General features: G+C 35.7%; 1 protein-coding gene across 4 annotated transcripts in view; it reads left to right on the forward strand.

Moving 5' to 3' along the window:
- The window catches only part of VEZT (vezatin, adherens junctions transmembrane protein), a 77,655-nt gene that overhangs the window by 21,582 nt on the left and 29,097 nt on the right, over positions 1-26,976 (forward strand). For 3 of the 4 annotated variants that reach the window (XM_055396770.2, XM_055396773.2, XM_055396772.2), the window contains exons 2-7: positions 7,712-7,846; positions 12,292-12,378; positions 17,782-17,957; positions 19,862-20,137; positions 22,784-22,933; positions 26,758-26,905. In XM_055396770.2, coding sequence (XP_055252745.1) covers positions 7,712-7,846; positions 12,292-12,378; positions 17,782-17,957; positions 19,862-20,137; positions 22,784-22,933; positions 26,758-26,905 — 972 coding nt within the window. The remainder of the gene's footprint in view (positions 1-7,711; positions 7,847-12,291; positions 12,379-17,781; positions 17,958-19,861; positions 20,138-22,783; positions 22,934-26,757; positions 26,906-26,976) is intronic. The other variant, XM_055396771.2, reaches the window with a different exon arrangement.

The following is a 26,976-nucleotide window of genomic DNA, read 5'->3' on the forward strand; positions in this document are numbered from 1 at the left end:
GCTGCAGTCCATGGGGTCGTGAAGAGTCAGACACGACTGAGCGACTTCACTTTCACTTTTCACTTTCATGCATTGGAGAAGGAAATGGCAACCCACTCCAGTGTTCTTGCCTGGAGAATCCCAGGGATGGCGGAGCCTGGTCGGCTGCCGACTATGGGTCGCACAGAGTCGGACACGACTGAAGCGACTTAGCAGCAGCAGTACATTCAGATTAGGCCACTCTCCTGATCTCCAAATATCTTAGGTCCAAGTTACTTACATTTCAATGTCTCATAGGTGCCTCTAACTCATTGCCTCCCTCTTCATACTTGTTCCTCTGTTGCTATTTTGTGTTTTGGTAAATAGCACCTCCTAATTGTTCAAACCAAAAATCTCAGGGTCATCTTAGCCATCTCCACTGCCAGCCACTTTCAATCATAAATGGATTCCAAATTTAGGAGGAAGAATTCACAAGCTAAAGAATGTTTATTACATTTTGGGAGAGGATATAGGGGTAGGATCAGGGGCAGGGAAAAAAGTTTTTATTGCATTGTATATCTTTTGGTATTTTTTAATTTTTAATTTAAAAACTGAAAAAAAAATCCATAATGTTGAGCATTTGAACTTAGTTTCCTTTTATAGGTCACGCAAAGTTAACTTTTCCTTGATACCCTCAGAGAGGAGGCAGCGGCAGAAAATTGCTGCATTTCTAGTTAGTGCAGTAGGTGCTCTGTATTTGGTGAGTGGCAGACAAGCAAATGACCGTTGCCATTTAAGGTTCCCTTCCGCTAAATTGTCCTGGCGGAATGCTGTTAGCACTCAGTCATCCGCATCTAGAAGACAAAGCAAGTAGTTGGTGAGGAACCAGAATCAGAATTTGGCCAGTAGTTGTTACAGACTGAGATTGTTCTAAAAGGGTAACTGAGCTCTCCTGGGAAAGAGGAGAGTATTCAGAATGTGCACCATGATTAGTTTGGAAAGAGCATCTTAGCATTCTGCTGGCGTTCCCCAGCCTGATGCAGGTGCGTGCTTGTGGGCCTGTAGCATTGACAGAGATGTGCCAGTAACCAAAGGAAGCCACTTCTTAGTGAGATGCCATCTGTGGAAGAAACTGAGTTTATTTAGATATCCAAGTTTCCTAGTTGCATATGTGGCCTCATTAATCAGATATATTTTTTCTTTTTTGTTTTTTTTTTGCTTTTTTTAATCTTTTTTATTTTATTTTTTCTTTTCTTATGTTGAGACCCCAACAGAAATTTTTTAATAAGGAAATTATTTTATTAGAAAATTAAAATTCAGTTAGATGAATAAGAAGTTCATTTAGAAATAGTCTCCAAATGTACCCAAGTGCTGTGATTATTTTGGTTTTGCACAGTATTAGTGACTGGTTGAAATTTTAACGTGTTACCTCTGCTGCAGTTATTTCAAAGGTAACTCATTTCACTATTACAGAGCCTGTTGGGGTTTTAGATGGCAAGTCACGGAAAAGTAATTTTCCATTTTGGCTTTGGAATCTATCATGCTGCCAAAGTAAAAGATAAATAATGAAAGCAGCTGCTGGGCTACATATTTGGGGGGGATTTTTTCAATCTGTGATTCCTCATACTGTAAAACAGGGTTTGTCAGCCTCAGCACTGTTGACAGTTTGAGCTGGATAACTTGTGGGGGTCGTCCTGTGCGTTGTCAGATGTTGAGTATAGCCCTGATCTCTCTCCATTAGATGCCAGTAAAGCTCATCCCCTCAGTTATAACAACCAGAATTATCTTCAGACACTACCAAATATCAGAGTTGGGGAATGGGGCCAAAATCTACTTTGAGAACTACTTGCTCCATAGGAATATACTGGGTTTTTGTGTTTGTTTTGTTTTAACTGTCTAAACATGGCTTCAGAAATCACATAGCTTTGAAAATTGCTTATCCCACAAACTTCACATTAGTTTTTGAAAAGTAAATATGAGTAATTGACATGTAGTTAGCCATTTATTTGTACCTCTGCTAAGACTGGTAACTTGAAATCTTATTGCTAGAGAGTACTTTGTTATATTCTCTTTCAGTAAATACTAAAAATACCAGTACCATTATATGGAAGTTTGTACAGATTTAAGAATTCTTTTCTAAAATTTAATAAACTTATCTTTTTCCTAGATTAAAATAATAACATGAATTTTTTCAATTTTTCTGCCATTTTCTTAAATCTTTTATAACCAGACTCTGGAAAAACCTAGCATCTGACTTTTAAAAGCTTTTATAATGAACTTTTAAAATTATACATAAGAAGAGTAATACAGTGAAAGTTCTGTGTGCCCATAACCCAACTTCAGCTTGAGCAGCTGTTAACATTTTGCCAAACTGTCTCATCTGTTCCCGTCCCACCCTCGTCTTTCTTGGAGTATTTTAAAGCAAACCCCAGACATTACTTAATTTCACCCATAAATGCTTCAGTATACATCTCTAACAGATAAGCACTCTCTCTGTTTTTTAACACTAACTCCAATGCAGTTATCTAAAAAATTAATAATTCTCTAGTATCATCTAATACCTATGTTTGGATTGCCTCAAGTATCTCAGAAATGTCTTCTTAAAATCAAACCAGGATCCTAACATTTATCCGTCACATTTGGATGATATGTCCCTTTAGTCTTTAGCAGTTTTCTTTACCTCCTCTACCTTTATTGTATCATTTTTTTGTTGCTGAAGAAACTGGGTGATTTAATCTGTAGAATTTCCATTCTGTAGACTTAACTGATTGCATAGGGTAAAATGGCATTTGAGTTAGCACAAAATTCTATATTTTAATGTACCACTTTTCTGTCTTGTTTCCCAAAGAATGTTATGAGTTTTGTTTTACCACCTGAACAAGTTTAAGAACCTCTTGGTATTCTTTGTACTTCAGGAAGCTGAGACCAAGAGAGGGTTTTCCTGAAACGATCAACTTAGTTGGAAAGTATCCAGTGTACCATAGTTTTATCAGAAGTGTCATAGAATGAAACTTTTTTAGCAACGACCTCACCTGTTTTGTTTTCTCACCTGTGCCTCTGTATTACCTGCCACACGGGGGGATTTTTAGTTAGTATTTATTATTATGAGTTGTCTAATTCTGCTGGATTTGGCCTCTTCTTCCCTTTCTGGGCTAGAACCTGAAAGATTACAACTTGCTCTATCTATAAGGGTTTAAAGCGGTTTAAAAGAGAGAATATATTAATAAGAGCATTTTACACATCACCTTCATTTCTGCAGTTAATCTTTTAAAATGCAAATCAGCAGTAATAGTACTGGCACTTCTGTGGAATGCACCATAAATCATGGAGAAAGTAAACAATTTGTTAAATGAGTTGTTCAAACTTTATATATCCATTGGCATGGGATCTCCTGTCTTGGGGGGAGCATGAAATGCAGATAATCTGGGACTTAAAGAATCATTTTATTGCAGTGCTTGTTTAGCAAAAATATTGGGATTTCCTGTCTTATTTTATGTTTACTTTCTTACAAAAGTATATTTTAGCCATCAGAACAATCTTAGCACAACCAAAGACTTCTAGCATTTTTGCATTTAGCAAAATTCTTTCTGGTGCTATGATGTGTGTTTTCTGTCATCTAAAATTTACAGGAATAGTGAACCACAAGGATTTCCTGAGGAGAAACTCCCACATGCTGTGTCTGGGATTTCTCATATTTCTTTTGGCAGCAGTAACATTCTCCAGTACTACAAAATTGTAGTTTGAATCCAGTGCTAATAATTTCTCTTCAAGAAAATAACTAAAACATTTTGATTCTGTTCCCTTGAACCAAGGGAAAAAGTTATAACAAAGAATATTATTTATCACCACCTACTTGGCCTTACCCTCCACACACATACAAAAAGTTCCTTTCTAAAGCTGAATCAACCTATAATACTCATTATATGAATCACAGAAATTCTGTGTATTTGTTATTAAGCCTAATAGTCCCAAACCTCCAAATACAGTGGTTAAGGCTGTTGCAGTATGGAGCTTCACCTTAAGTAATTTGTTTTATATTGGGTGATCAAGTTTTATGCTAAGACATTATTTGCTTCTATCACTCTCATTCTCTCTTGCATGTACAAAATATGAAAAGCTCACCAAAGTGGTTTCATATTTCATGTTAAACCTTTTCAAAATCATCACATGTAGAGTTTGATATGGCTATTTTTTGATAATACAGTTATCAGAGAAGACTTGAAATACTCCTCCCTTTCCAACTGCATATCTGTTTATGGTCTGATTTTCTTTATATACTTCATCCAAAATAAAAAATTGCAGCTGATTCAGTACAGAAATAGATATAAGAATCCAGCCACTTCCTCCTGTTATGCCAAACTTTAATAAGAGATTTGCAAAAATATAAAACAATCCACTTTTCTCAATACATGTATTTCATTGTGAAAATTCATTAAAATCATGTTAAATATTTTTAAATTGTTTCCATGACTATTATAATAGGTTTATTGTTATTTTAAGTAAGTTGATAAATATTTTAATTTTTTAGTTTTAAATTTCTAATATGATAAATATTGTTAGGCCTCCAGATAAACAAAAGCTCTTTGAGATCGTTAATTTTTAAGACTAGAAAGGAGTCTCGAGACCAAAAATTTTTGAAAATCACTGGTCTTGATTTGGCTATCTGAGATCTTTCAGTTAGTGCACAGATGATTTGGTAGTTTCAGAGAGAAAGGTAATTTTATCTGCAAAACAATTTTTAAATCAATATAAAATAATTACTAAAAATCCCTTTGCATTCTTAAAAATTTGTCTTACAAGGTCTGTCTTGGTCAGTTCATCTTGGCTGATGTTTAGTTTGTTAGCCAAAGGATGTTTGTTTTTCATTTGTTTGTTATCATTGGTTAAATTTTAAGTTTTCTTTTGGCTCAAAGGTTATTGAGTCATAAAAGTTCAAATAAAACAGTAAAATAAATGCTACAACTCAGAATGCTGTCATAAATATAATCAATAAAGCTTTAATGTTCATATAGTCTGTTTATATGTGTTAGAAAGTGATATGATTTGCATTAACAGACAAAAAGAGACAAGTACAAACATGAAATATGACAGTGACTGGAATTAACATTTTACTAAACCTGCTTTACCTTCATCCTCTGTCACCTCTGGAGAGGTCTCTAAAATTTTGCCAAAAACTTAGTTACATAAAGCCATGAAACAAAGCAGTGATGGGCTTGGCAAGCCAGAATTTACTAAACAGTTAATAGTTGCTGTTTTGTGAAATATGAAATAGTGGTTCAGACTGTGGTTATCCAAACTGAGTGTGTATGCTCTTAGTTAATGTGCAAACAAAAAGGGAGAACAAAGTATGTACTCTATCTCTTCTGTGTAATCACTTTTTAAAAATCTGTTACAGATATTCCATTTTGTTATTTTGTGAGCTGTGACATAAGCTGGAAGAGGAAGGGACATTGTAGTCAGTGCTGGTTTGCTGTAAGGTAGGGCCTTACAGTTTGAATATAAGAAGTTTGGCCCAGTCCCCACCCACTAAGCCCTTCCCAGGAGAACAGTTAGCAGTCAAAAGTGCGCCTCATGATCTTGGTTCAGTAGGGAGTCAATAAACTTTGGGCCAATTTGTACTCCTTCGTTGCCTATTTTTATATGGCTGGTGAACAAAGAATGGTTTTTACATTTTTAATGGTTGGGAAAAATATCAAAAGAATGTTATTTTGTGACACATGAAAACTATAAGAAGTTCACTATTTCCATAAATAAGGTTTTATTGGAACGTAAACCACATTCATCCGTCTGTGTGTCGTCTGTGGCTGCTTTCACACTACAGCAGCATACTTGATTAGTTGCGACAGAGACCATATGGCCTCTGGAGCCTAAGATGTTTACTCTCTGGCCTTTGCAAAAGAAGTTTGATGACCCTTGAATTAGAATAACTCCACTTTGATCCATTTTATTTATTGTTCTTCCCCATGGGAATTCGTTTGAAGAAAGGATTCTACTGTCTTAAAAACAAGTTTGGGTGTTGTTTTTTTTTTTTAAGTATGTAAACTTTTCTAAAGGTCAGCCCAAAAGAACTAGTATTCTTGTTCTTTTGCCATTCTGGGGACAGAGCAAGATGGGGTTCACAGTTCAGTTTGAAAATACAGATTGAGTAATTCAAGGCAATATTTGAAAATACATTATGCATAATAGATTAACCATTTCTGCCACTAGAGATTTTAAGTCTGATTTAGGGATGAGACTATAAGTTCTTTCTCCTTATTTTTAAATGCTTTGCCTATTTTTCTCAAAGGAGAGATTAAACATAGCTTCAAAGGAAGGCACTCATCTCCAATAGCTCTCAAATTAATAGCCAGTGAATTGCTACCAGTCCAGCAAATTCCCACTCTTCCTCATTTTTCCAAATTCAAAGATATATATTCCCTTAAAGTATTATTCTCATTTAGCTGCCTCTCCTCTGTTTCCATATCAACCAGTACATTCTTGTAATTATTCATTTGCTTCATGTCTCTATACTAAACTGTATGTAAGCTTCTTTGGTGTCTTTTCTAAACACAGGAGGCTGTTTATAATTTTAGGTAATATAGCAAAATATTTCAGAGCATTAGCTTTGGAGTGAGACCTATCCTGCTTTCTCTAGGTGAGTGAATCTTTCCTCATCTATGAAATGGGAATAACAGTAGTAATGATGATGGTAAAGCATTTATCTAAAATTGTCCCATGGATTTTCATTCGATAGTGGTAAGGATGTTTCTCTGTTCTATTCCATAATCTCTCTTGGCACATAGCTTATATAAAGTTGAGGTGTAAATTGAACAATTACTGTGTGGTAGGGACTGCTCCAAATGCTTTATATTTATTTAGTCCTAGAACCCTATGGTTTAGGTATTAATTATTATACCTATTTTTAGATTAGACAGCCCAAGCATAGAAAGATTATAAATCACCATGGGTTTCCAAGCTGGTAGGAGGCAGTGTTGGGATCTAAATCCAAATAGTCTGGCTCCAAAGTTTTTGTTCTTAACCTACACTGTCTCTTATTTGCCATATGCTTGTATGTAAGCTTATTTTGGTAACTTTCTTGGTGTTTTAAGTTTGTTTTCAGTGCTGACATATGATCCATAATACTCATCTGTGCCTGATTGACTTAATCAGTATGATTGTATGATAAATTTATAATTGATACAGTATAATCATTGCTTCTTGGCTTCAAGTAATAACTGTTTTTCACTGTGAGTCCTTTTTGAAGCTATATTTAGCCAGGATTAGCTATTTTGAAGCGATTTATTCTAATACTATAAAAATTTGGACAAAGAAATTGCTTAAATCTATTTATATTCCTAAATTCATTTTTTCTTGCTGACATTCAAAGAATGTCTATTTTATTTAGTTTTTCCTTTTTTGAGTTAACCCTGCTGAATTGTTGATTTTTTTTTTTTCTTTTGATGTTAAGTGGCATTGTGTAAATAATTCAGTTTGGGCATACTTGTCATAATGTTGAATTTGGTCTCTAAAACTTAAAATACAGTTGACCTTTGAAATACAGGGGGGTTAGAGGCACCCACCCTCATACAACCTCACAGTCAGTCCTCCCTCCTCTCACTTCCTTTTCCTGGGCTTCAGCCACCCCTCCATATGTAGTGCTGTAGTGTATATTTATTTTTTAAAACCATCAAAGTGGAACCCTGTCGTTCAAACCTATGTTGTTAAAGGGTCAACTGTAGTAATTATCTTGAAATTTATTTTATATCTCTTTCAGAATTCTCCACTTTACCAGTACTTACAGGATCTGGGACACACAGACTTTGAAGTATGTTCTTCTCTGTCACCAAAAGCAGAAAAAAGCACAGTGACAGAGGGACAGCAAAAGCCTCCTGCAAGAGCCCTGCCAAAAGTAAGAAGGCATCTTCATTCTCTGTGACTCAATCTTTTGTCTTTTACTGATTATTTAAATTGCCTTTATCCTTATCCTTACATTAAAACACCTTATTGGCACCTCCATGTTTTTCCCCTGCACTGGTTAAGACTTTAGTTTTTATTTCATCAGTGGTATGTATCTGTTTAGATAAACGTGAATCCTTGGTATTTTGGACTATCTCAAGGGTAATTTGTATAATGAATTGAAATTAATATGATTGAGGATCAAAATATATTGCTTATTTAAATATTGAAGTTACTTAGAGTGAACCAGAAAAAAACAAAAAACAAAAATCAATACCTTAATGGGAGCCCAACTATAGGACTCCTACAATAACTAGAATTTTCTTCTTTAAATTTTTTTTTTAAAGAGAAAGCAAATTAACATTTAATAAATTATTTCAAAGATATAAATGGAGTAAGTATATTTACCTCCATTTTTACTGCCCTTTATATCTGCAGTATCATATATTTTTATATAGTAAGTATTTCGTAGTTGAGGCTGAGGTACTAGAAGAAGCCACCAATAATTAGGTTCACTAAATTGATTTGTGCTCTGCTGCTGCTGCTGCTGCTAAGTCACTTCAGTTGTGTCCGACTCTGTGCGACCCCATAGACGGTAGCCCACCAGGCTCCGCCATCTCTGGGATTCTCCAGGCACGAACACTGGAGTGGGTTGCCATTTCCTTCTCCAATGCATGAAAGTGAAAAGTGAAAGTGAAGTCGCTCAGTCATATCCGACTCTCGCAACCCCATGGACTGCAGCCTACCAGGCTCCTCCATCCATGGGATTTTCCAGGCAAGAGTACTGGAGTGGGTTGCCATTGCCTTCTCCTGATTTGTGCTCTATTAGTGCTCTATTATTGTATTTACTAAAATAAGAAAATATTCCAGTACATTTCAGTTTTAACAAAAAGAATTCTAATAGAAAAAAATATAACCAGATTACCTCATTTCTTGAGCATTCTAGTTTAATCAGTGTTTTAATATAGGAGTCAGTTACTTTTGGGAGGAAGATTTTAAAGTTTTCAGTTAATCATTTACTCTGTAAGATAGAAAGGGAAGGATCTTTCCTTTTGTTATTCTTAGGAAAAAACTCTAAAATGTGAAGTAGCCAAGCTGGACCCAAATGCAACAGCAGAGTAAACACCAGTGAAACGGTGGTTTTTTTTTAGCTAACTCTCACAAGGAAGGAGTTAAGGGAGTGAGTGTGCACACAGACCAGAACCAGATTTGAGAGTCCTCCCTACCTAAATCCTTTCTTCCTTGTTCCTTTCAAATACAAATATTTCTGGGGAAAGTTTTAAAAGCAAAACCGGCATCTGGTCCCATCACTTCATGGGAAATAGGTGGGAAAACAGTGGAAACAGTGTCAGACTTTATTTTTTTGGACTGCAAAATCACTGCGGATTCTGATTGCAGTCATGAAATTAAAAGACGCTTATTCCTTGGAAGGAAAGTTATGACCAACCTAGATAGTGTATTAAAAAGCAGAGACATTACTTTGCCAACCAAGATCCGTCTAGTCAAGGCTATGGTTTTTCCAGTAGTCATGTATGGATGTGAGAGTTGGACTGTGAAGAAGGCTGATCGCTGAAGAATTGATGCTTTTGAACTGTGGTGCTGGAGAAGACTCTTGAGAGTCCCTTGGACTGCAAGGAGATCCAACCAGTCCATTCTAAAGGAGATCAATCCTAGGTGTTCATTGGAAGGACTGATGCTGAAGCTGAAACTCCAATACTTTGGCCACCTCATGCGACGAGTTGACTCATTGGAAAAGACTCTGATGCTGGGAGGATTGAGGGCGGGAGGAGAAGGGGACGACAGAGAATGAGATGGCTGGATGGCATCACCGACTCGATGGACATGAGTTTGAGTGAACTCCGGGAGTTGGTGATGGACAGGGAGGCCTGGCGTGCTGTGATTCATGGGGTCGCAAAGAGTCGGATACGACTGAGCAACTGAACTGAACTGAAAGATATATCTAAAAGATTATTCATAGATTAAAATTTGAATTTGAGATTACTTGGCAACAAAAGACAAAGGATGGGTCAAGGGATAGTGTTGGGGCTGGAGATGGACATTGACCTCGTGTGTGTGTATATAAACTTGGGTTTTATAAGTATTTAATTCTTTTCATTTATGACAGTATTTTTACATTTAGAAGTATTGTTATTAGTTTATAAATAAATAAGAGTTTAAAAGTTCATCCTCTCAGAAATTGAGGAGTAGTTAAAAGCATAGCCAGAAGGTGTTTTTCAAAATTACCACATATCTAGAAAGTTCATTTAATCTTCATGTTACACATTTCAACTGCATAAGGTACATCTCTCTAAAATGAATTTTTTCTATATAAATCTGGGGCATCTAAATTTTAAAAAGATTTCTTGTTCCTTCTTAGGGGATATTTTTAGAATTGCCCCCCAGATTCTGTTCAAGTGATGAAGTTCCAGTTATTTCCTTTGAAAAGCAAATTTTCTGTATGAGTTCATGATGAAACAGTCACCATTTTTAGACTTTTTTTAAAAAATGTGATTGTTAGGTACTTACTGAGTATTCTGTATTGGTATTCTCATCATGAATATTCATTCTTTGTATATTTCTCTGGTTTCTTTTCCTGGGATTATTCTTAAACATTCCTTCCATAAAGTGTTAGCATCAGTCCTCTGCTTAGTCTCTGTTTCTTTGAGCCATCTCATCGACTTTCTTGCCCTCACTGGCACTTTTGTCTATTCTCCATTTTCACTGAGTTCCAGATGCTTGTTAGACATTTCCATCTGCCTGTGCTCCAGGAAACTCATATTCAACATGCCTAAAGCAGAGCTTTTTTTCTCAGCACCCCTGAAACAAAATATTTTTCTATATTCCCAAATTACTGCCCTCTCAATTTATCTTACAGTTTCCCATACTCTAAGGCTGATTTGGTCAGTAAGTGACTTCAGCTTCTTTCTAAAATCTAATCCTTAGTTATTGCTGTTTTTTACTACCCTAGTGCAAGTTTTTATCATTATTTAGCCGGACTATTACGTACCCTCCTAATCATGCCTCTTGGCTACACTATTTCCTTGCTAGTACAGCCACTGCTCTGTTGCCAGTTATTTTTCTAACATGCAAATTTTTATTGTTTCGCTTCCTTGTATTAACCTTCCATGACTCCTCATAGTCTATGGGATAAATTCAAAACTATTAAGACCACAGTCTTTTAAGATCTGTCTCAGTGTACCTCTTAAACTTCATTTCTCTTCTGTTCTTCCCTTGGCTCTTTGCTGGCCCAGACTCTTAGCTGCCGCCGTCCTCATGCATATGCTTCCATGGCTCCCTCCTGTACTCATCCTTGTCCCTTGCCTGGGCTTAGCTCCAGTGGCAGTTCCTCTTGAACTCCTTCCTCCTACACTTCTCCAGATTTTACATTGTGAAAGAAAGTGTGAAAGTCGCTCAGTCATGGCCGACTCTTTGTGACCCCATGGACTATACAGTCCATGGAATTCTCTAGGTCAGAATACTGGAGTGGGTAGTCTTTCCCTTGCTTCAGCGGATCTTCCCAACCCAGGGATTGAACCCAGGTCTCCTGCACTACAAAATGTTGTGATGCAGATTCTTTACCAGCTGAGACACAAGGGAAGCCCAAGAACACTGGAGCAGTTAGCCTGTCCCTTCTCTAGCAGATCTTCTCGACCCAGGAATTGAACTAGGATCTCCTGCATTGCAGGTGGATTCTTTACCAACTGAGCTATCAGGGAAGCCTAGATTTTACATTAGTTAGTAATTATTTGTACTGTCTCTTCTAAGTTCTTGAAAACAGCAGTTGTGTATATTCATCTTTGTTCCTGTAACCCTTTTTCAGTACCTGGAATATTATAGTCACTCAGTGAATGTAAACTCCATTTACTGGCCTGCTCAGGAAATGAGCTAATAAGGTAAACTGAATTTTTGATTGATTCCGTAATATAACATATTTCAATATGAGACAGTTATTCTAAAATTGTTAAAATAAATTTCTGCTTTATATTGTAGAATGAATTGTTCTTAATATTTAAGAACTTGGAGCACTTGGCTTTCATTTTGAAATACCCATAACATCATCATGTTGACATAGGTGGTATTAGTACATAGTGTACCCAAGATAATGTTTCCAGGTCCCATTCCAAACTCACTGAATCTGAATGTTTAGTTGGGGGGCTTGGGAGTATGGTCCTAGCTAAAATCTCCAGGTGATTCTGATATACGATTAAACTTCGGATCAATAAGGAGACTGAGACATACTGGCAAAGCATGTAATATAGCATATAATACAACCTCGATGATTTTAACTTTCTTTTTCTGATTAAAAAAATGTGATTAATTAGAAGTAGGTTATTTGAAGTTATTCTGATGTTTGGATGTGGTTTAATAATCTTGCACAATGTCATTCATCTCCTTCAGCAAGGCATCCTGTTAAAAGTGGCTGAAACCATCAAGAGTTGGATTTTGGCTCAGTCCTATAAGAATGATGACTTACTTCACAAGTTGGTAAGTATTCACTTTACTTTTTGGTCACTTTTCAGGGCTCCAGTTTCTTTTCCAATGAGAAAATCAATGAATCCAAATTTGTTTTGCCACTGATTTAGGCAGTGACTAATTTTAATTAGAAATTCTGAGCTATTCTCTAAAAGGAGATTATCCGCTTCATGAAGTATTAAAAAAGTTTGTATCAACGAAAGAAAAAGGAGATTCTTCAATAACTGGTATCTTGCATGTGGACTCAGTAGTATTTCATAGATCTTCTCAGAGGTTGTTAGCTATTGAGAATAGGATATTCTGATAGTTATTGAACACCTATTTATTAGATTACTCATGTCCTGCTGCCATCTTCCTCCACTGACGGGTATTCCTCTCAGTGAGTTAGAGAATAGATCCACTAGTGGGATCTTCCCTCTTTTCATTAGGAACTTGATTGTCTCTATTCCACAGCCTTTGATTACAAAGTTTGGGCAAAATCAAGAGTGTGGTTCCTCCCTATTTATCATTAATTTACCATTCCCTGTGCTATGTGCTTAGTCACTCAGTTGTGTCTGACTCTTTGCTACCCCATGGGTGGAGCCTTGTGGGCTATAGTCCATGGGGATTCTCCAGGCAAGAATACTGGAGTGGGTTGCCATGCCCTCCTCCAGGGGATCTTCCAAACCCAGGAATCAAACTCAGGTCTCCTGCATTGCAGACAGACTCTTTACCATCTGAGCCACCAGGGAAGCCCACCATTCTCTGACAACTTCATGTATAAAATTTAGTCTTCTGGGATTGATAAATCAGAGAATTTCCCAAAGACCTGCTTGATCTCTGAGCCCCAAGAAGGAATGCCTCAATGTTTTTACATCCTAATATTAATAATAGGTAGTATAGTTTAAAGAAATAAAATTCTCTCACAAGTAAGCACATTTCAGAATCTTCTGCTGGCCTATGATCTTAAGATGATAATTTAATTATTATTCTTGTAAATTTTCATTTGATAAGGGATGTTTACAAAGTGCTTTCACATATTGATTTGGTAACCTAAACACTATATTAGGTTCAGTATGGTTTACCATTTGGAAAGCCTGAGGTTCAGATATTTCAGTTTGGTTAAGAATAAATTAAGAGAGTTGTTCAAAATGTTCAGCTAGAAAGTGAGTCAGAATTTGAACTCAAGTCTCCTGGTTTCAAAACCCAGGCTCTTTCTGTTATAATGTACCACCTCGCTAGTTTGTATGTTGTTTTTTCTGACTAAAATTACCTTTTTAGCAATCCATTTGGGCAGGTTCTCTGTTTAGGGTTCATCTCCGTAGGTGTTTTGAGAAGGTCAATGAAGTATCTTTTCATCTGCATAGAATAACGTCTCTATCCAGGTGGAGCCATCTTCATTCTTCAGTGATACTAGGACTGTGGCAAGGTATGTGCTTGGTCTCTTCAGTCATGTCTGACTCTCTGCAACCTCCTGGACTGTAGCCCACCAGGCTCCTCTGTCCATGGGGTTCTCCCGGTAAGAATTCTGGAGTGGGTTGCTATAGCCTCCTCCAGGGGATCTTCCCTACCTCTGGATCGAACCCGCGTCTCCTGCACTGCAGGTGGATTCTTTACATGGCTCGGTCTTTGATGAGCCATGAGGGAAGCCCTGTGGTAAGGTATATGGGTGCATATACATTTTTCTGTGGTTTAATCATAGTGTGCGTAGTCCAGATCTTTTCATTCTTGGATCTTTTTCACTGGCCACATGCTTCATGTCATGTCTCACTTTAAAGTGCCAGCTTTTGTATGCATCTCTTTTGTGCCTAGATTATGGAGAATTTTAGGAAGTACATACCTGAGAAATAGTTCACAAGTAATAGAATAAGGAATTGCCCAGTTGGCATGTGGCATGAAGTTGCTTGACTTTTTTCTCTTGATTATAAAATATTTAAAATTTTGTTAGCTATACAGATATTGAATGAGTCCCTCTTTCCTTTTATAAAGATACTGGCAATTTCTCCATGATATCTGAACATTTTATTATTGTTCATTTTCATTAAGGTAGTACTTTTCTTCTTAAAGATTAAAAAGAAATTTATAGCAACTATGATACTAGTGGTATTGGCACTCTCTAAATACTTTTTAGCCTATAAAGTGCTTGCCTAGAAGTTGTCTCACCTGATCCTCACCAGCTTGATTAAATAGCACTATATATTCAAAAGTGTGTAAGATCATTGAAGTAGATTGACACATGAATATGTTTTCTTCATCCTTAGGGGCCACAATAGAAATCTCTTTATTCTTTAGCAGTGCTTCTCATACTCTTCATTCCATCCAGGCAGTATTCTTCCTAAGTTATCGTCTCATGCTATTTCCCTGTTTAGATTCTAAAAAGATACCTACTATCTACCAAGTCAAGTCCAGTTCATCACTTTGACTGGCATGAAAGTGTTTGCATAATTTGGCCTTAATCTACCTTTCCACTTCTATCCACCAATATATCATCAGCCCAGTTTAATCTTCCTTTTTGTTTATTCCTTGCCTAGTCTCTATTTATATACTATTATACTGTGAATTGTGTTCCATATTTCTATTATTGGAATCTTTTCAATAAGCAGTTCTAGCTCTTCCTCAGGACCTTTCTCAGAAACTACAGCCTGTTGGATCTCTTTTCTACAACAACCTTGTAATAATTATGTGTGCTGTGTTCTGTAGGTTTTTACATTATACATGCTTTTCTTTATTGTATTTTTAAGTATTTCATATGTACTAACAACAGTAACAGCTAACACTTACATAGTGCTTACTGTGTGCCAGATACTCTTAGCAGTTTATAAATACTGACTTATTTAATCCTTGCAGCAACCCTATGAAGTGATTCCTGTTATTATCCTCTTTGCAGATGAGGAAACTGAACAGAAAAATTAACTTGCTTAAGTTGTGGGACCAGGATATAAACCAGGCACTAAGTCTTGACACTGAGACTTGTTGAGGGTAAGCCAAAGTTCACAGAGTACACTTCCCCCACCCAGCACAGAGCACCAATATTATCAATATTACCTCAAATCACACTGGTTTTGGGAAGGCTTTATCCCAGTTTTGCAGATCTAGTGCCAAGGAGTGGTGTTGAAGAAAGTGAGTTCCTAATGAAGCTGCTGCTGCTGCTAAGTCACTTCAGTCGTGTCTGACTCTGTGTGACCCCATAGACAGAAGCCCACCAGGCTCCCCTGTCCCTGGGATTCTCCAGGCAAGAACACTGGAGTGGGTTGCCATTTCCTTCTCCAATGTGTGAAAGTGAAAAGGGAAAGTGAAGTCGCTCAGTCGTGTCCGACCCCTAGCGACCCCACGGACTGAAGCCTACCAGGCTCCTCCATCCATGGGATTTTGTAGGCAATAGTACTGGAGTGGCTTGCCATTGCCTTCTCCATCCTGATGAAGCAGCAGGTCCATAAGAGAGCCTGTGCAGAGGAATAGCTCCCACCTGTGTTAATAGCTTCCCCCTTTCTGACAGTGTTGGCCTTCATTAATTAGGCTTCTTTTAAACTTACCCATATATAAGTACATAGAAGTCTCATAGAAGTCCTGCTTTCAAGTTTTTGTAGCAAAAGTTTTATTTTTAATATTTACATCTGAATATGGTCCTGTCTGATGGGGGAATCCAAACCAAATTATAAGGCTGATACATGATTTATTTCAAAGATTACTTGAAAAGCTACCCTGCCCCACCCACTGCCCTCCCTGCCTCCCATTGCCCACCTGCTGTCGATATTCTGCAGCCCCTGTCCCCCTTCCCACCCTCATCAGTAGTGTAAAGTAAGTCGTGCTGTTCTCTATTTATGAAAGTGGGATGGAATGTCAAAAAATTGAGTAGTTCCTAATGTTAGGGTTGTGAAAGAGAAGAAGCAGTAGTTCAAACTGAGCCATAAAAGTGCTGCAGAGGTACATCCAGGGTGTATCAGTAGATGGTAAAATCCATATCGGGCTAAACAGAAGATCAGCATTCCACTGAGATTCTTTTTTATTATTATTATTGATAAGAAATATATCCAAATAGCCTTCATATTAAAAATATTCTTCTCTAAAAGTGGTGTGTACAACCCATGATCAAGAGGATATGTACTTGGAGTGTGTGGATCACTGCCTTCTTCCTTAAGTCCTCATGATGAGCTCGGGCTACAATCTGTGGTGTGGGAATGATTAAGAGGAGGAAACCCTAGACCTAACTGATTTTACTTTGATTGCTAAAGGCCTTGTCCATTGAACATTCTCTTTATTTTTTATCATACAACAGGATCATTCTATTCTTGAATCAAATGCAAAATAAAAATATAAATTTTCAAATAGAGAAGACTATATTCAGGGAAGCAGAATCAACTAACTACCAAAGACATATGATTTAAAATCAGAATTCTGGAAAGTTACTTAGTCTCTTTGAGCTTCAGTTTTTCCTCTATAGAATGGACAGAAAATGATAATGCACATGACAGGGTTACTGTGAGAACTGCCCTAACATTGCTACTTCGTCTCTCATCTCTCCACCAGGTATACTCTGCCCAAAACTAATATGGGTCACTTACAGGTCCCCAAACTAGAAGAGGCTTGCTTTCATTCTGTCTCATCCCATTCTTCCAACTCTTTCATCTGGTAGTTCTTGTGTATTCTTTAAAACTAAGCTGAGGCTCTTTTACTTTCTCTTTGTTGCTGGTTTATTCCCTCAATGCAGTTTTCATAATAACCTAGTTATACCTCGTCACACTTGTCTGCACTTTATATTGTAACTGCTTACCTTTCAGCCCTCTCTTTTTAACTCTGAACTCTCTAAGAGTAAAGACTTGTATGTCTTGTTTATTTTTTTGTGTTTTTGGTGTCAAGCATGTTGCCTGGTATGCTATGAGATATTCCTTGATAGATGGATAAAAGGGAAAGAGGGAAGAATAAGTGAGCTGGTATATGTGAAAGCATTTTGTAAACTATAAAATGCTGTGCACACATTAGGGTCATTTTGTATTATATTCCTTAATGATGTATTTTTTTTAATATTCGAATGTTTCATTTTTAGAAAGCCTTGATCCTGCTGATGTTATTCTTAGATGTTGGCTATATTTTTACAGTATCTAGGGACAGCATATCTGTTAGAGGATTATATTTTCCATGTTGTTTTGCAGCCATTTAATTAATTAGGCTTAACAGGTTTATTAATCTGTAAAAAATACATATTTCACCCAGTATGTGACTCAATGATGTCTACCTCTGTTTTTTTTTGTTGTTTCATATTTACTGTGAAAATATAACCCTGTACATCATACTGAAAATTGACTGACTATTGTTTCTTCTTCTTGGAGTCTATACTGAAAATAAACACCTCTGATTTTATTAGCATGGTAGGAGCTTAATATTTAATACAAAATTATGTGTGTATTAATACCTCTCTTCCGGTCTTTCAATGGCAAGGATATTGGATTCCGACTCGATTCACTCCATACTATCCTGCAACAGGAAGTCCTGTTACAAGAGGATGTGGAGCTGATTGAGCTGCTTGATCCCAGTATCCTGTCTGCAGGGCAACCTCAACAACAGGAAAATGGACACCTTCCAACACTTTGCTCCCTGGCAACCCCTAATATTTGGTACTGTCCAGAAAACATCTATCCTTTGTTTACATTTAGAGTATTAGCAGAGGAAATCCGTCATCATTCTCTCCATTATAAAGGCATTATAAACATTTTAGCATTGTAATTAATATAATGATATGCCAGAGATTTTTTTTAAAAAAAGGATACCTTCCTAAATAAACTAAATACTATTTAAAATGAAAGTGGAAAAAAACATCTAGTTTGACTATTATGTACTTGCAACTCAGTGTAATTAATTCTGTGTATAACAACCCAACAAGCAGGATTAACATATGCCCAAAAAGAATCTCTTATACACATGTGTGCATGAAGTCCTAGCCAGTTCTTCATGTTTCTTTGCCCTTAATAGATTATATAATAATTACATTGTAGAGACACCCAGGAGAGTATGAGACATGGAGATAAACAGTCGATTCCTACTTTGTTAGGTGAGATGAGATCATAGGGAACATAGACAATTCATATTGTCTTAAAACTTGTCAACCACTTGAAGTATTTGTGTTTAATGCACAAGTCCTGGGCCATCATCTGTTAAAAAAGAAATATATATATGTATAGTAACAAGGAATTATATATTCAGAACTGTTAATATCCTCTTTCTATTAAAGTATGAGTTTATTAAATGAACTAAATTATGGCTCAAACTGTTTAAGTTATAAGGGCAGTTACATTCATTGGCCTCAGTGTTCTGAATTTATCTGTCTTTCCTGTCATGTTGACAAATGCTTCATTTTGTAACAGGTAGCCATGTATAATGTTTTCCACATGTGTAGTTACTCAGATACTGTCATGATGAAGTGTACAGCATCTTACTGTTTAAAAATTTAAGAACTTAAGGAGTTGCTCAAAGGAATCATAGGTTTTCAGAATTTTACAACGTTGTATTCCTTTGACCACAAAGGTGATTAAGCAACTGAGGCCTATAAACCCTTTATAGATTTGCTATAAATATATAAAAGTATATGATGAGATTTTGCTATGATATTACCAATATTGCCTAACAGTAAAGGATTACAAGGGAGATTTTGGCAGGTAAATATTTATTAAATATTCTTGTATGCTATTTTCTTTATAGTTTGACTGTAACTATCTTCAGGTATTAATGATGATGTTTCTTAGATATAACTCCCCTATATTTGCTTTTTTATATGTAAACATTTTCATTAAAGCCTTCACTGCTTGAAAGAAATTTATAGGTTTGTAATTGGCCTAAATTTAAAAATATACGTATTTTGATTTCACTTAAAGCAGTATAAAAGTACAAAGCTTGTCCATATTATGGTCTTCAGTAAATATGTATATTCCAGAATTGTTACGATGACAACTTAAAATTAGATGACTTTATTCAAAGCAATTACTCACAAAGTATATATTAATTCTAATTGGAAAAATGCTTATAGTTTGTTGAGATATTATATGTTTTTGCACAAATAATTAGTCTGATTTTAGGGAAAAAGACCTCATAATATCTCCAAATATGAAACATTTTTAGTTATTTTTTAACTTTTATTTTGTATTAGAGTATAGCTGATGAGGTTTTTAGTATTAAAAACTAGTAAAAATTAAAGCTTTTTTTATATTTATAAAATCAGATTTTAAAATCTGTAATTGTTTTTAGGTTAAAGAGTACGTATCTTAAAAAAAAAGTTTATTCAGAAGACACCTATTTATATCTGTCACCTAAACTTATTAGCTTTAGACAGTGGTATCTAGCAACATAGTGGTACTAGATATTTTTTAACTGTTTCATGTTATTTTTTTAAATGTCATATTTTATACAATCATAGTTTATAGAGAAGTTAGCATTTTATCTATTTTAGAAAACCTCAATTACTGACTAGAGAAATTCATCTTTCTCTGGACTGATGGATATAATTTTCTTGGTTTCTTTGTTCCAGGGATGTCTCAGTGATATTTGCCTTCATTAGTTTGCTTGTTATGCTTCCCACTTGGTGGATTTTATCTTCCTGGCTGGTATGGGGAGTGATTCTATTTGTTTATCTGATCATAAGAGCTTTGCGATTATGGAGGACAGCAAAACTACAAGTAACTCTAAAAAAATACAGTGTCTATTTGGAAGATATAGCCACAAATAGCCGAGGTTTTACAAACCTTGTGAGAAAAGCTTTACGTCTCATTCAAGAAACTGAAGTCATTTCCAGAGGATTTACACTGTGAGTTCATTTTTCATTTTATTTTTTAAATAACTATGTTCTGCTACCTAGTTAAATTAGAATATTTATTACCTATTTTCATTTCTGTGTTGTATTTACAGAAAAAACTAGGTTTCTCTTTAGTATTTATTAAAGTCTACTAACCTAAGTGAAGAAATAAATACATTATATGCTAGATTTAATAAGTAGTCTGAGTCTGTTTATTTACTTTGAGAAACCAAAGTGTTTTGAGAATCATGATTATTTCTCTGTGTTACCATGTGGTTATATGAGATAATATAGAGAACTTAATACTTTATATATATATATAACCCTTGCATGCAGTAGTTACCCGATAAATATTTGTTCCCTTCACTCACCGCCAGATGCTCTCTTTACTCAGTTTACATGATAGATGATTTCACGTAAATTCATTCTGAAAAATCTTGCCATGTATTAATAACATTCTGTAGGTTAATATTAGGAGATATTATGGCACTGACACTCTCATATGCTCTCAGTGATATTTAATACAGAAAATTAAATATTCACTAGTCTAGGTGTAAGTGTACTAAGGTACCGGATAGACATCCTATTATTGTGTTATTAAAGGGAAAGCACCAGTTATGTTCCATATACTGTGCTAGACAATTTTGCATACAACTAAAGGCATACAATTATAAATGGTTGAGGAAATGTTCAAGTTCATTCCATCTGACTCAGATTTGGTTTCCTATACACTGCCACCTAAATACTCACACATGACAGTTGTACTATAGTATATTTAATAATTTATATAACCTTTGTAGCCTATAGGTGGGAGGAAGTAAGTATATAGTAAAGAAAAATTACTGCTATTAATTAGTTGTATCTGGAAAATCATGAAAAGAGGTGGGCAGAACAACTTTGGGTGGTCATTACTTCCTTCACTCTGCTGTTGCCTGGAGAAGAACCTAAATAATCTTGAATAAAAGCTGTATTTGGAACATCAGGAAATAGGGAAGTAGAAGAGTCTCCAGTAGTCATCTCCTCCTTCACTCTGTTGTGTTTTGGAATAGTGTTTAAAACTTCTGAGACATGAGAGAGGTTTTATAACTTCTCTTTCTGCTCAGTTCAAAATGTAACAGCCCTCAGTGTCTGTTAATTTTGGTCCTTCCATTGTAAAGTCCTTTTATTGATAGAGCATAACAAATATTGACTGTCAAATTTTAAAAGTTAAAAATTATACTAAGTAAAAGTAATAGTTCCTTTTCATTCTTGACTTGTACATTTTATTGGGAGGACTGACTGGTTAAGCAGAATGGCTATGTGTTCAGTTAATGCTTAGCCTTGTGTTGATGGTTCTGTGCCTTTGTCCTTGTTCCATTTTTACCCATATGTGTACAATTAGAACAAAGAGCTAAAATGGGCCAGTTAGGCATGATTTCCCTCTGGATTATGACGTATATCTACTCAAATGCCGACAGAAAAAATTTTGGAAAAAATGTACTTGTGTCCATCTAAATGTAAATGGATTTGAAAAAATTATGAGGAGTAATAAATTTTGAATCATAATTTTTTAGAAATATTTTCATTTTCAAGACTGAGTAAAATGGAACACAAACAGTAGTGTCCATATGTTGAAAATATTAGTGCTGTTTTATTCTGCCTCAATTTTTCCTCTTAAGCAAATAATTGAAACCTTTGCCTCTATCAGTCATTGTCCTGTTTTTTATAGATTTTTAATGCCTGAATGTGTTTTAATTTGGTTTAACATTTTTTTTAAGTTTGAGTTAGATGCCTTATTTTACAAATTTGTGGTTATAGTGTAATAAATTCATAAATTCCAGTATTTTGTCTTACTATTAGGAGTAGTTACTAGTTAGGTGAAAACCTGTTGTCCGGAAAGTTGTAATAGGAGATCATAATTTCATTTATAAAAGCATAATACATTATATGGCATTGTTACAAATAGGTAGTCCCCCATTTACCTTTGGAAAAGTGCTTATGAAATGTGCTTCCTCTTGAACAGTTTTGAGAGTAGCTATGCTCCTATCTAGTAACCCTTACTTTGTCTTTCTACTTGCATTCCCCTGTTGGCCACTGGTTCTGTTATCTTTCTGCGTCCCCTACTTCATTTTGAGTAGGTAAGTGCCAGTGGCTGCAGGTGGGTAAGTAGTTTTACCCTACTTTTATGAATGTACAGAATGTATTTCTATACAGTATTTGAATGTTCTGTACAAATGACCAAAAATATGATTGATAAACATATGTAAATGCATATTAAGAACATGAAAGTTTATTATAATTAAGGCTTTCCTACTTACTGTAGATATCAGGTTTTTGAAAACTAAATGTAAAGTAGTACCACTTTGGTATATTCTAGCAGATAGAGTATCAATATTAAAAAGTTAGTATCTTAAATAAGTATCCCTACATTTCTACTATTATTTCAATTAAAATTAATTGATCCCCCCATATCAGAGGACGTATTCTTTTTTCAGTTGTCTCTTTTCTGGTGGCTGTATATGTGTCAGGGAAATATCTATTTATGATACCTGAGTTGGAATATTTATAACCATTTTCTAATGAAAAAAGAATTTTTTTCCTAAGTTTAATAGAATTGTGGATTTAGAAAACAAAAACTTTAGGACACCTGTACAGTTGTATCACATTTTACTTTTCAAGTTTGCTTGACAGGGTCAGTGCTGCTTGCCCATTTAATAAAGCTGGACAGCATCCCAGTCAGCATCTCATCGGTCTTCGGAAAGCTGTCTACAGAACTGTCAGAGCCAACTTTCAAGCAGCAAGGCTAGCTACCCTATATATGCTGAAAAAATATCCTTTTCTGTCTATATGTAAGAATAAGAATAAGCAATGTTTCCAGAGTCCTGAATATAGATATTATAGCTGCATCCTGTAAAACTTAACTGTAAATTGAAATCGCCTATTTTGAAGCTGATTTCCATCATCACTTCTATTTTAAAACTGGAAATGCATTCCAGGGGGAATGACAATAATAGACAGGAAGAAAGTTCTTCTGCTCGCATGTGGCTCATTTTTAACAAGGAAAAAACTTGATGTCCCTTCCTTTACCGGTTCAAATAATAAAGTCAAAAGAACCTGGCTTCTCCAGGTCACACATTTTTTCAAATTACTGAACATGGCAAATTTGCATCATGATAATGGAAATAAACTGGCAGCAGAAAATCCTTCCCCTTTCAAAAAAACAGAGACTCTAGAGTCAGATTGACTTTCTGAATTTTGGCTGTATCAGTTACTGTGTCAGTGACCATAAGCAAGTTTCTTAATTCTCTGTACCTTGCTGTATTTATTTGTAGAATGACAAAAATAACAATCCTTCTGACTGTTTTTGTTAGATCAAATGAATTGTTGTATATAAAGTGCTTAGGCAGTGTCTGGTATATAATAAGCACTTAAAGATTGCATGACAATAAGTCTGTCTCTTAAATTTACTAAAATAGGAAGTTAGTTGTGGTAGTCAGAAAATAAAAGTGTATAAGATCTTTATTTTAGTTAAAATTCATAGATTAAATAATGAGTAAATGGGATGCAAAAACTACTTTGTACCTTCAGTATGTTGGATACTGTGACATTGATGAATATAATGCTTAAAAGTTTATCATTATATGCTTATACAAACCTTTGTGGCTAGCTTTTCTTATCCCCACTTAATGAGAACACGAAATAAAATAACTATATGAGATTTACCCAGTGTCACACAATTAATAAGAGGTAAAATTGTGTCTTTATTGTAGGACTTAGGACTTTAAGCATTTTCTATGTGTGTATAGATATGCTATATCTAGATTTATACACACACACATACTGTACTATGCTGCTGCTTTGGATATCGAGAGAAAGTACTTTGATTTTAGTCAGGAACTTGTCTATTCAGTTCCCTCACTGCCTAAATACTTGCCTGCATTGTGCTAGGAAGACAGAGCAAACACCTGTACTGCCTACTTCTAAAACTTCTCAGTGTAGTCAGTAGGTACTCATTATACAATATAGCGCTTGGGGCTCCTTCCAGCAGAGCAGGACAATGTGGTTGGCTGTGAAGTCACAGAATGCTTTCAGAGAAGCAACGCCTGAGCTGACCCTCAAGGAACAAGTCCGAGTTGACCTGGGGAGAGAACGTCTGCATTTCAAGTAGAAGGAAGCAAGATGCAGAAGGAGACAGACGTGACAGCGTGGCATGGCAACTGCATAGTTACTTGTTCAGTGATTTACACCAGGCAATGCGCGAGTCACTGGACTGCAGTGACCAGCACAGCAGATGTGGTCCTGCCTCAGGGAGCTTCTGATCTCTTAGAAGTGGGGTGGGGGCAGGTGAGGGGGCCTAACAAAGATTGTAGATTGTATGAGTTCCCAGTGCCAGTCACTTTTCTAGGTATGAGGGACCTAGCAGTGAACAAGGTAAACAAGATCCTCGTTTTTAGAGCTTTTGCGTTCTAGTGAATGATGAATAAAAAGTGAACAGAAAATTTTCAGACGTTTGCTATAAAGAAAAAAAAACAAAACAGGGGAATAGGATCGAAAGTGCTTGGTATGTTGCTGTTTTTGATTAGATAATAAGGGAAGGCCTTCAGTTTAAATGGAGACTTATGATGGAGTTCCAGTCAGATGCACCAGCAAGTATAAAGATCTTGTGGCAGGAATGAATTTACCATGATCGAAGTATAGAAAAAGGATCACCATACTCCAAGACAGGAGCACAGCAAGTTGGGAGTTGGAGTATGAGATAAGATCCAGAATTAGGCAGGGGCCAGATCATAATCTTCACACGGGAAACCTTAAGAAATTAATAAGTATTATCTACCAAGTATTTCTTTGAAAAGACTTAATACATTATATAAACCCTAGCATGCCTGTTCAAAGTAAAAAGAATAAAAATATACAATATTAGTACTGAGAATAGAGCAAGAAGCTAAAATTATTATATAAGGGAATAGCGACACATGTAACTTTCTAGCCACAACTTTGAAACTGTAGGGGGAAATGGATCATCTCATATCAAAATACAAACTCAAAAACTGACCTAGGAAGAATTGAAAAACTGGAGATTAGATGTATCATAAAAAGAATTCCATTAAAAAAGAAAACACACTTGGTTATATATATAAACAGTGGAAAAATATGCAGCTATAAAAAAAAGTTCTTGGTATACTGTTGTGGAATGTTGTTAAATAAATGAAGTGCACACAGTGGTATTTATGCTACCCTTCCATTTGTGCATAGAAGGGAGTGTAATATGTTTGTATGAGGGGATAAAAAAGTGTGTGTGTGCATGTGTGTATATATTCATATGTATACCCACATACATACATATTTATGTTTAGATTTCCTTTTATATATGTCCCTAATCATAAAGTATCTTAAAGTATACACAGATACTGGTAACAGTGATTGCCTTTGCTTTTGGGTAGAGGAGCTAGGTGGCTAAGAGATAGAGGTAACAAGCAGTTTTTACAATACCTTATAAAATTTCAATCCCATAAACACCTTACTTATTCAAAAACTAAGTGAATGAAAAAAATGTTTAACTCCCTGGTCCAGATGGTTTTATAATTTAACAAAAACCTATTTTAGACCACAGAAAAGGTTAGCTAGAAAGCTACTCTACATCATTTTATTTATGCAGATACTATAACCTCATTTCTAAAACATGATGTAATACACAGAATAAAAACTACAGATCAGTCTTGCCAATGGAGATATAAAATATTTAAATAGAATATTTATAAATTTGGCCTATTACTGTATCAAAAGATTATTATAATATGACCAAATAGGAATATGCTATAAATGCATGAATAGTTCAAATATTAATATCAAGAATTGTATGGATATAATTCTTTACAAAAACAATTGAAGAGGAGGAAATCACATAGTAAAGTTGGTAGCTGCCATTAGGAAGAGGGAGACAGAAAGAACAGCAGCCTGTGTCAGACAACCTGGATGCAACAGGCTTAGTGTTGTATCAGTAGTTGTATGTTTTCAGGTCATCATTGTCATGTAATGATGTCCTACAGTATGCAAATGGGGAGGTAAAGAGAAGTATTTACTATAGGGTGGTAAGGGCCTGAGCCATGCAGTCAGGTACATAATAGTTTCAAAAGGCATATGTCAAAAATAACTAAATTAGTACTTTAGCACTTGTGAAGAGTTGAACTTTTAACTGTGTATTTATAAAGATATTTTATTCTCACATTTCCTATAAGACTTGAGGTATATTAATCTATTAGATTTTAAGATTAATTTCTTTTTAAACTGATGTAAATCTTCAAGGTCAGATACCTTTACTTATCTTTTTTCTTAACTTTGAGGAGATTTACATCACTTTTTAAAAAGAAACTAATCTTGAAATCTAATAGCCGACTAATTGGAAAAGACCCTGATGGTGGGAAAAATTGAGGGCAAGAGGAAGAGGGGGTGACAGAGGATGAGATGGCTGGATGGCATCACTGACTCGATGGACATGAGTTTGAGCAAACTCAGGGAGATAGTGAAGGACAGGGAAGCCTGGCATCCTGCAGTTCATGGGGTTGCAAAGAGTCGGACATGATTTAGCGATTGAAAAATTGTACCCTTTATACTTTAATGAAAAGGCTTTGTTGATTGCCTTAACCTAATTTAACCTACCCCCTGAATTCTGAGAGTGACAATGTAACCAACTACATCTGTGTGGTGCCTTTTAAGGAGCTGGGCCTTGGACTTAGTGAAGAGCAGATTTCAGAAGAGGAGGCACATAACCTTACAGATGGCTTCAGCCTGCCTGCGTTGAAGGTAATCCATTCATGGACATTAAGGGCTAAAGAAAAGATAGATGCATTTGGGTATGTTTGTGCTTTCTGAAT

Source organism: Moschus berezovskii, chromosome 6 (assembly GCF_049115385.1).
Source record: "Moschus berezovskii isolate FMDL1 chromosome 6, NW_MosBer_1.0, whole genome shotgun sequence".
Lineage (NCBI taxonomy): Eukaryota > Metazoa > Chordata > Mammalia > Artiodactyla > Moschidae > Moschus > Moschus berezovskii.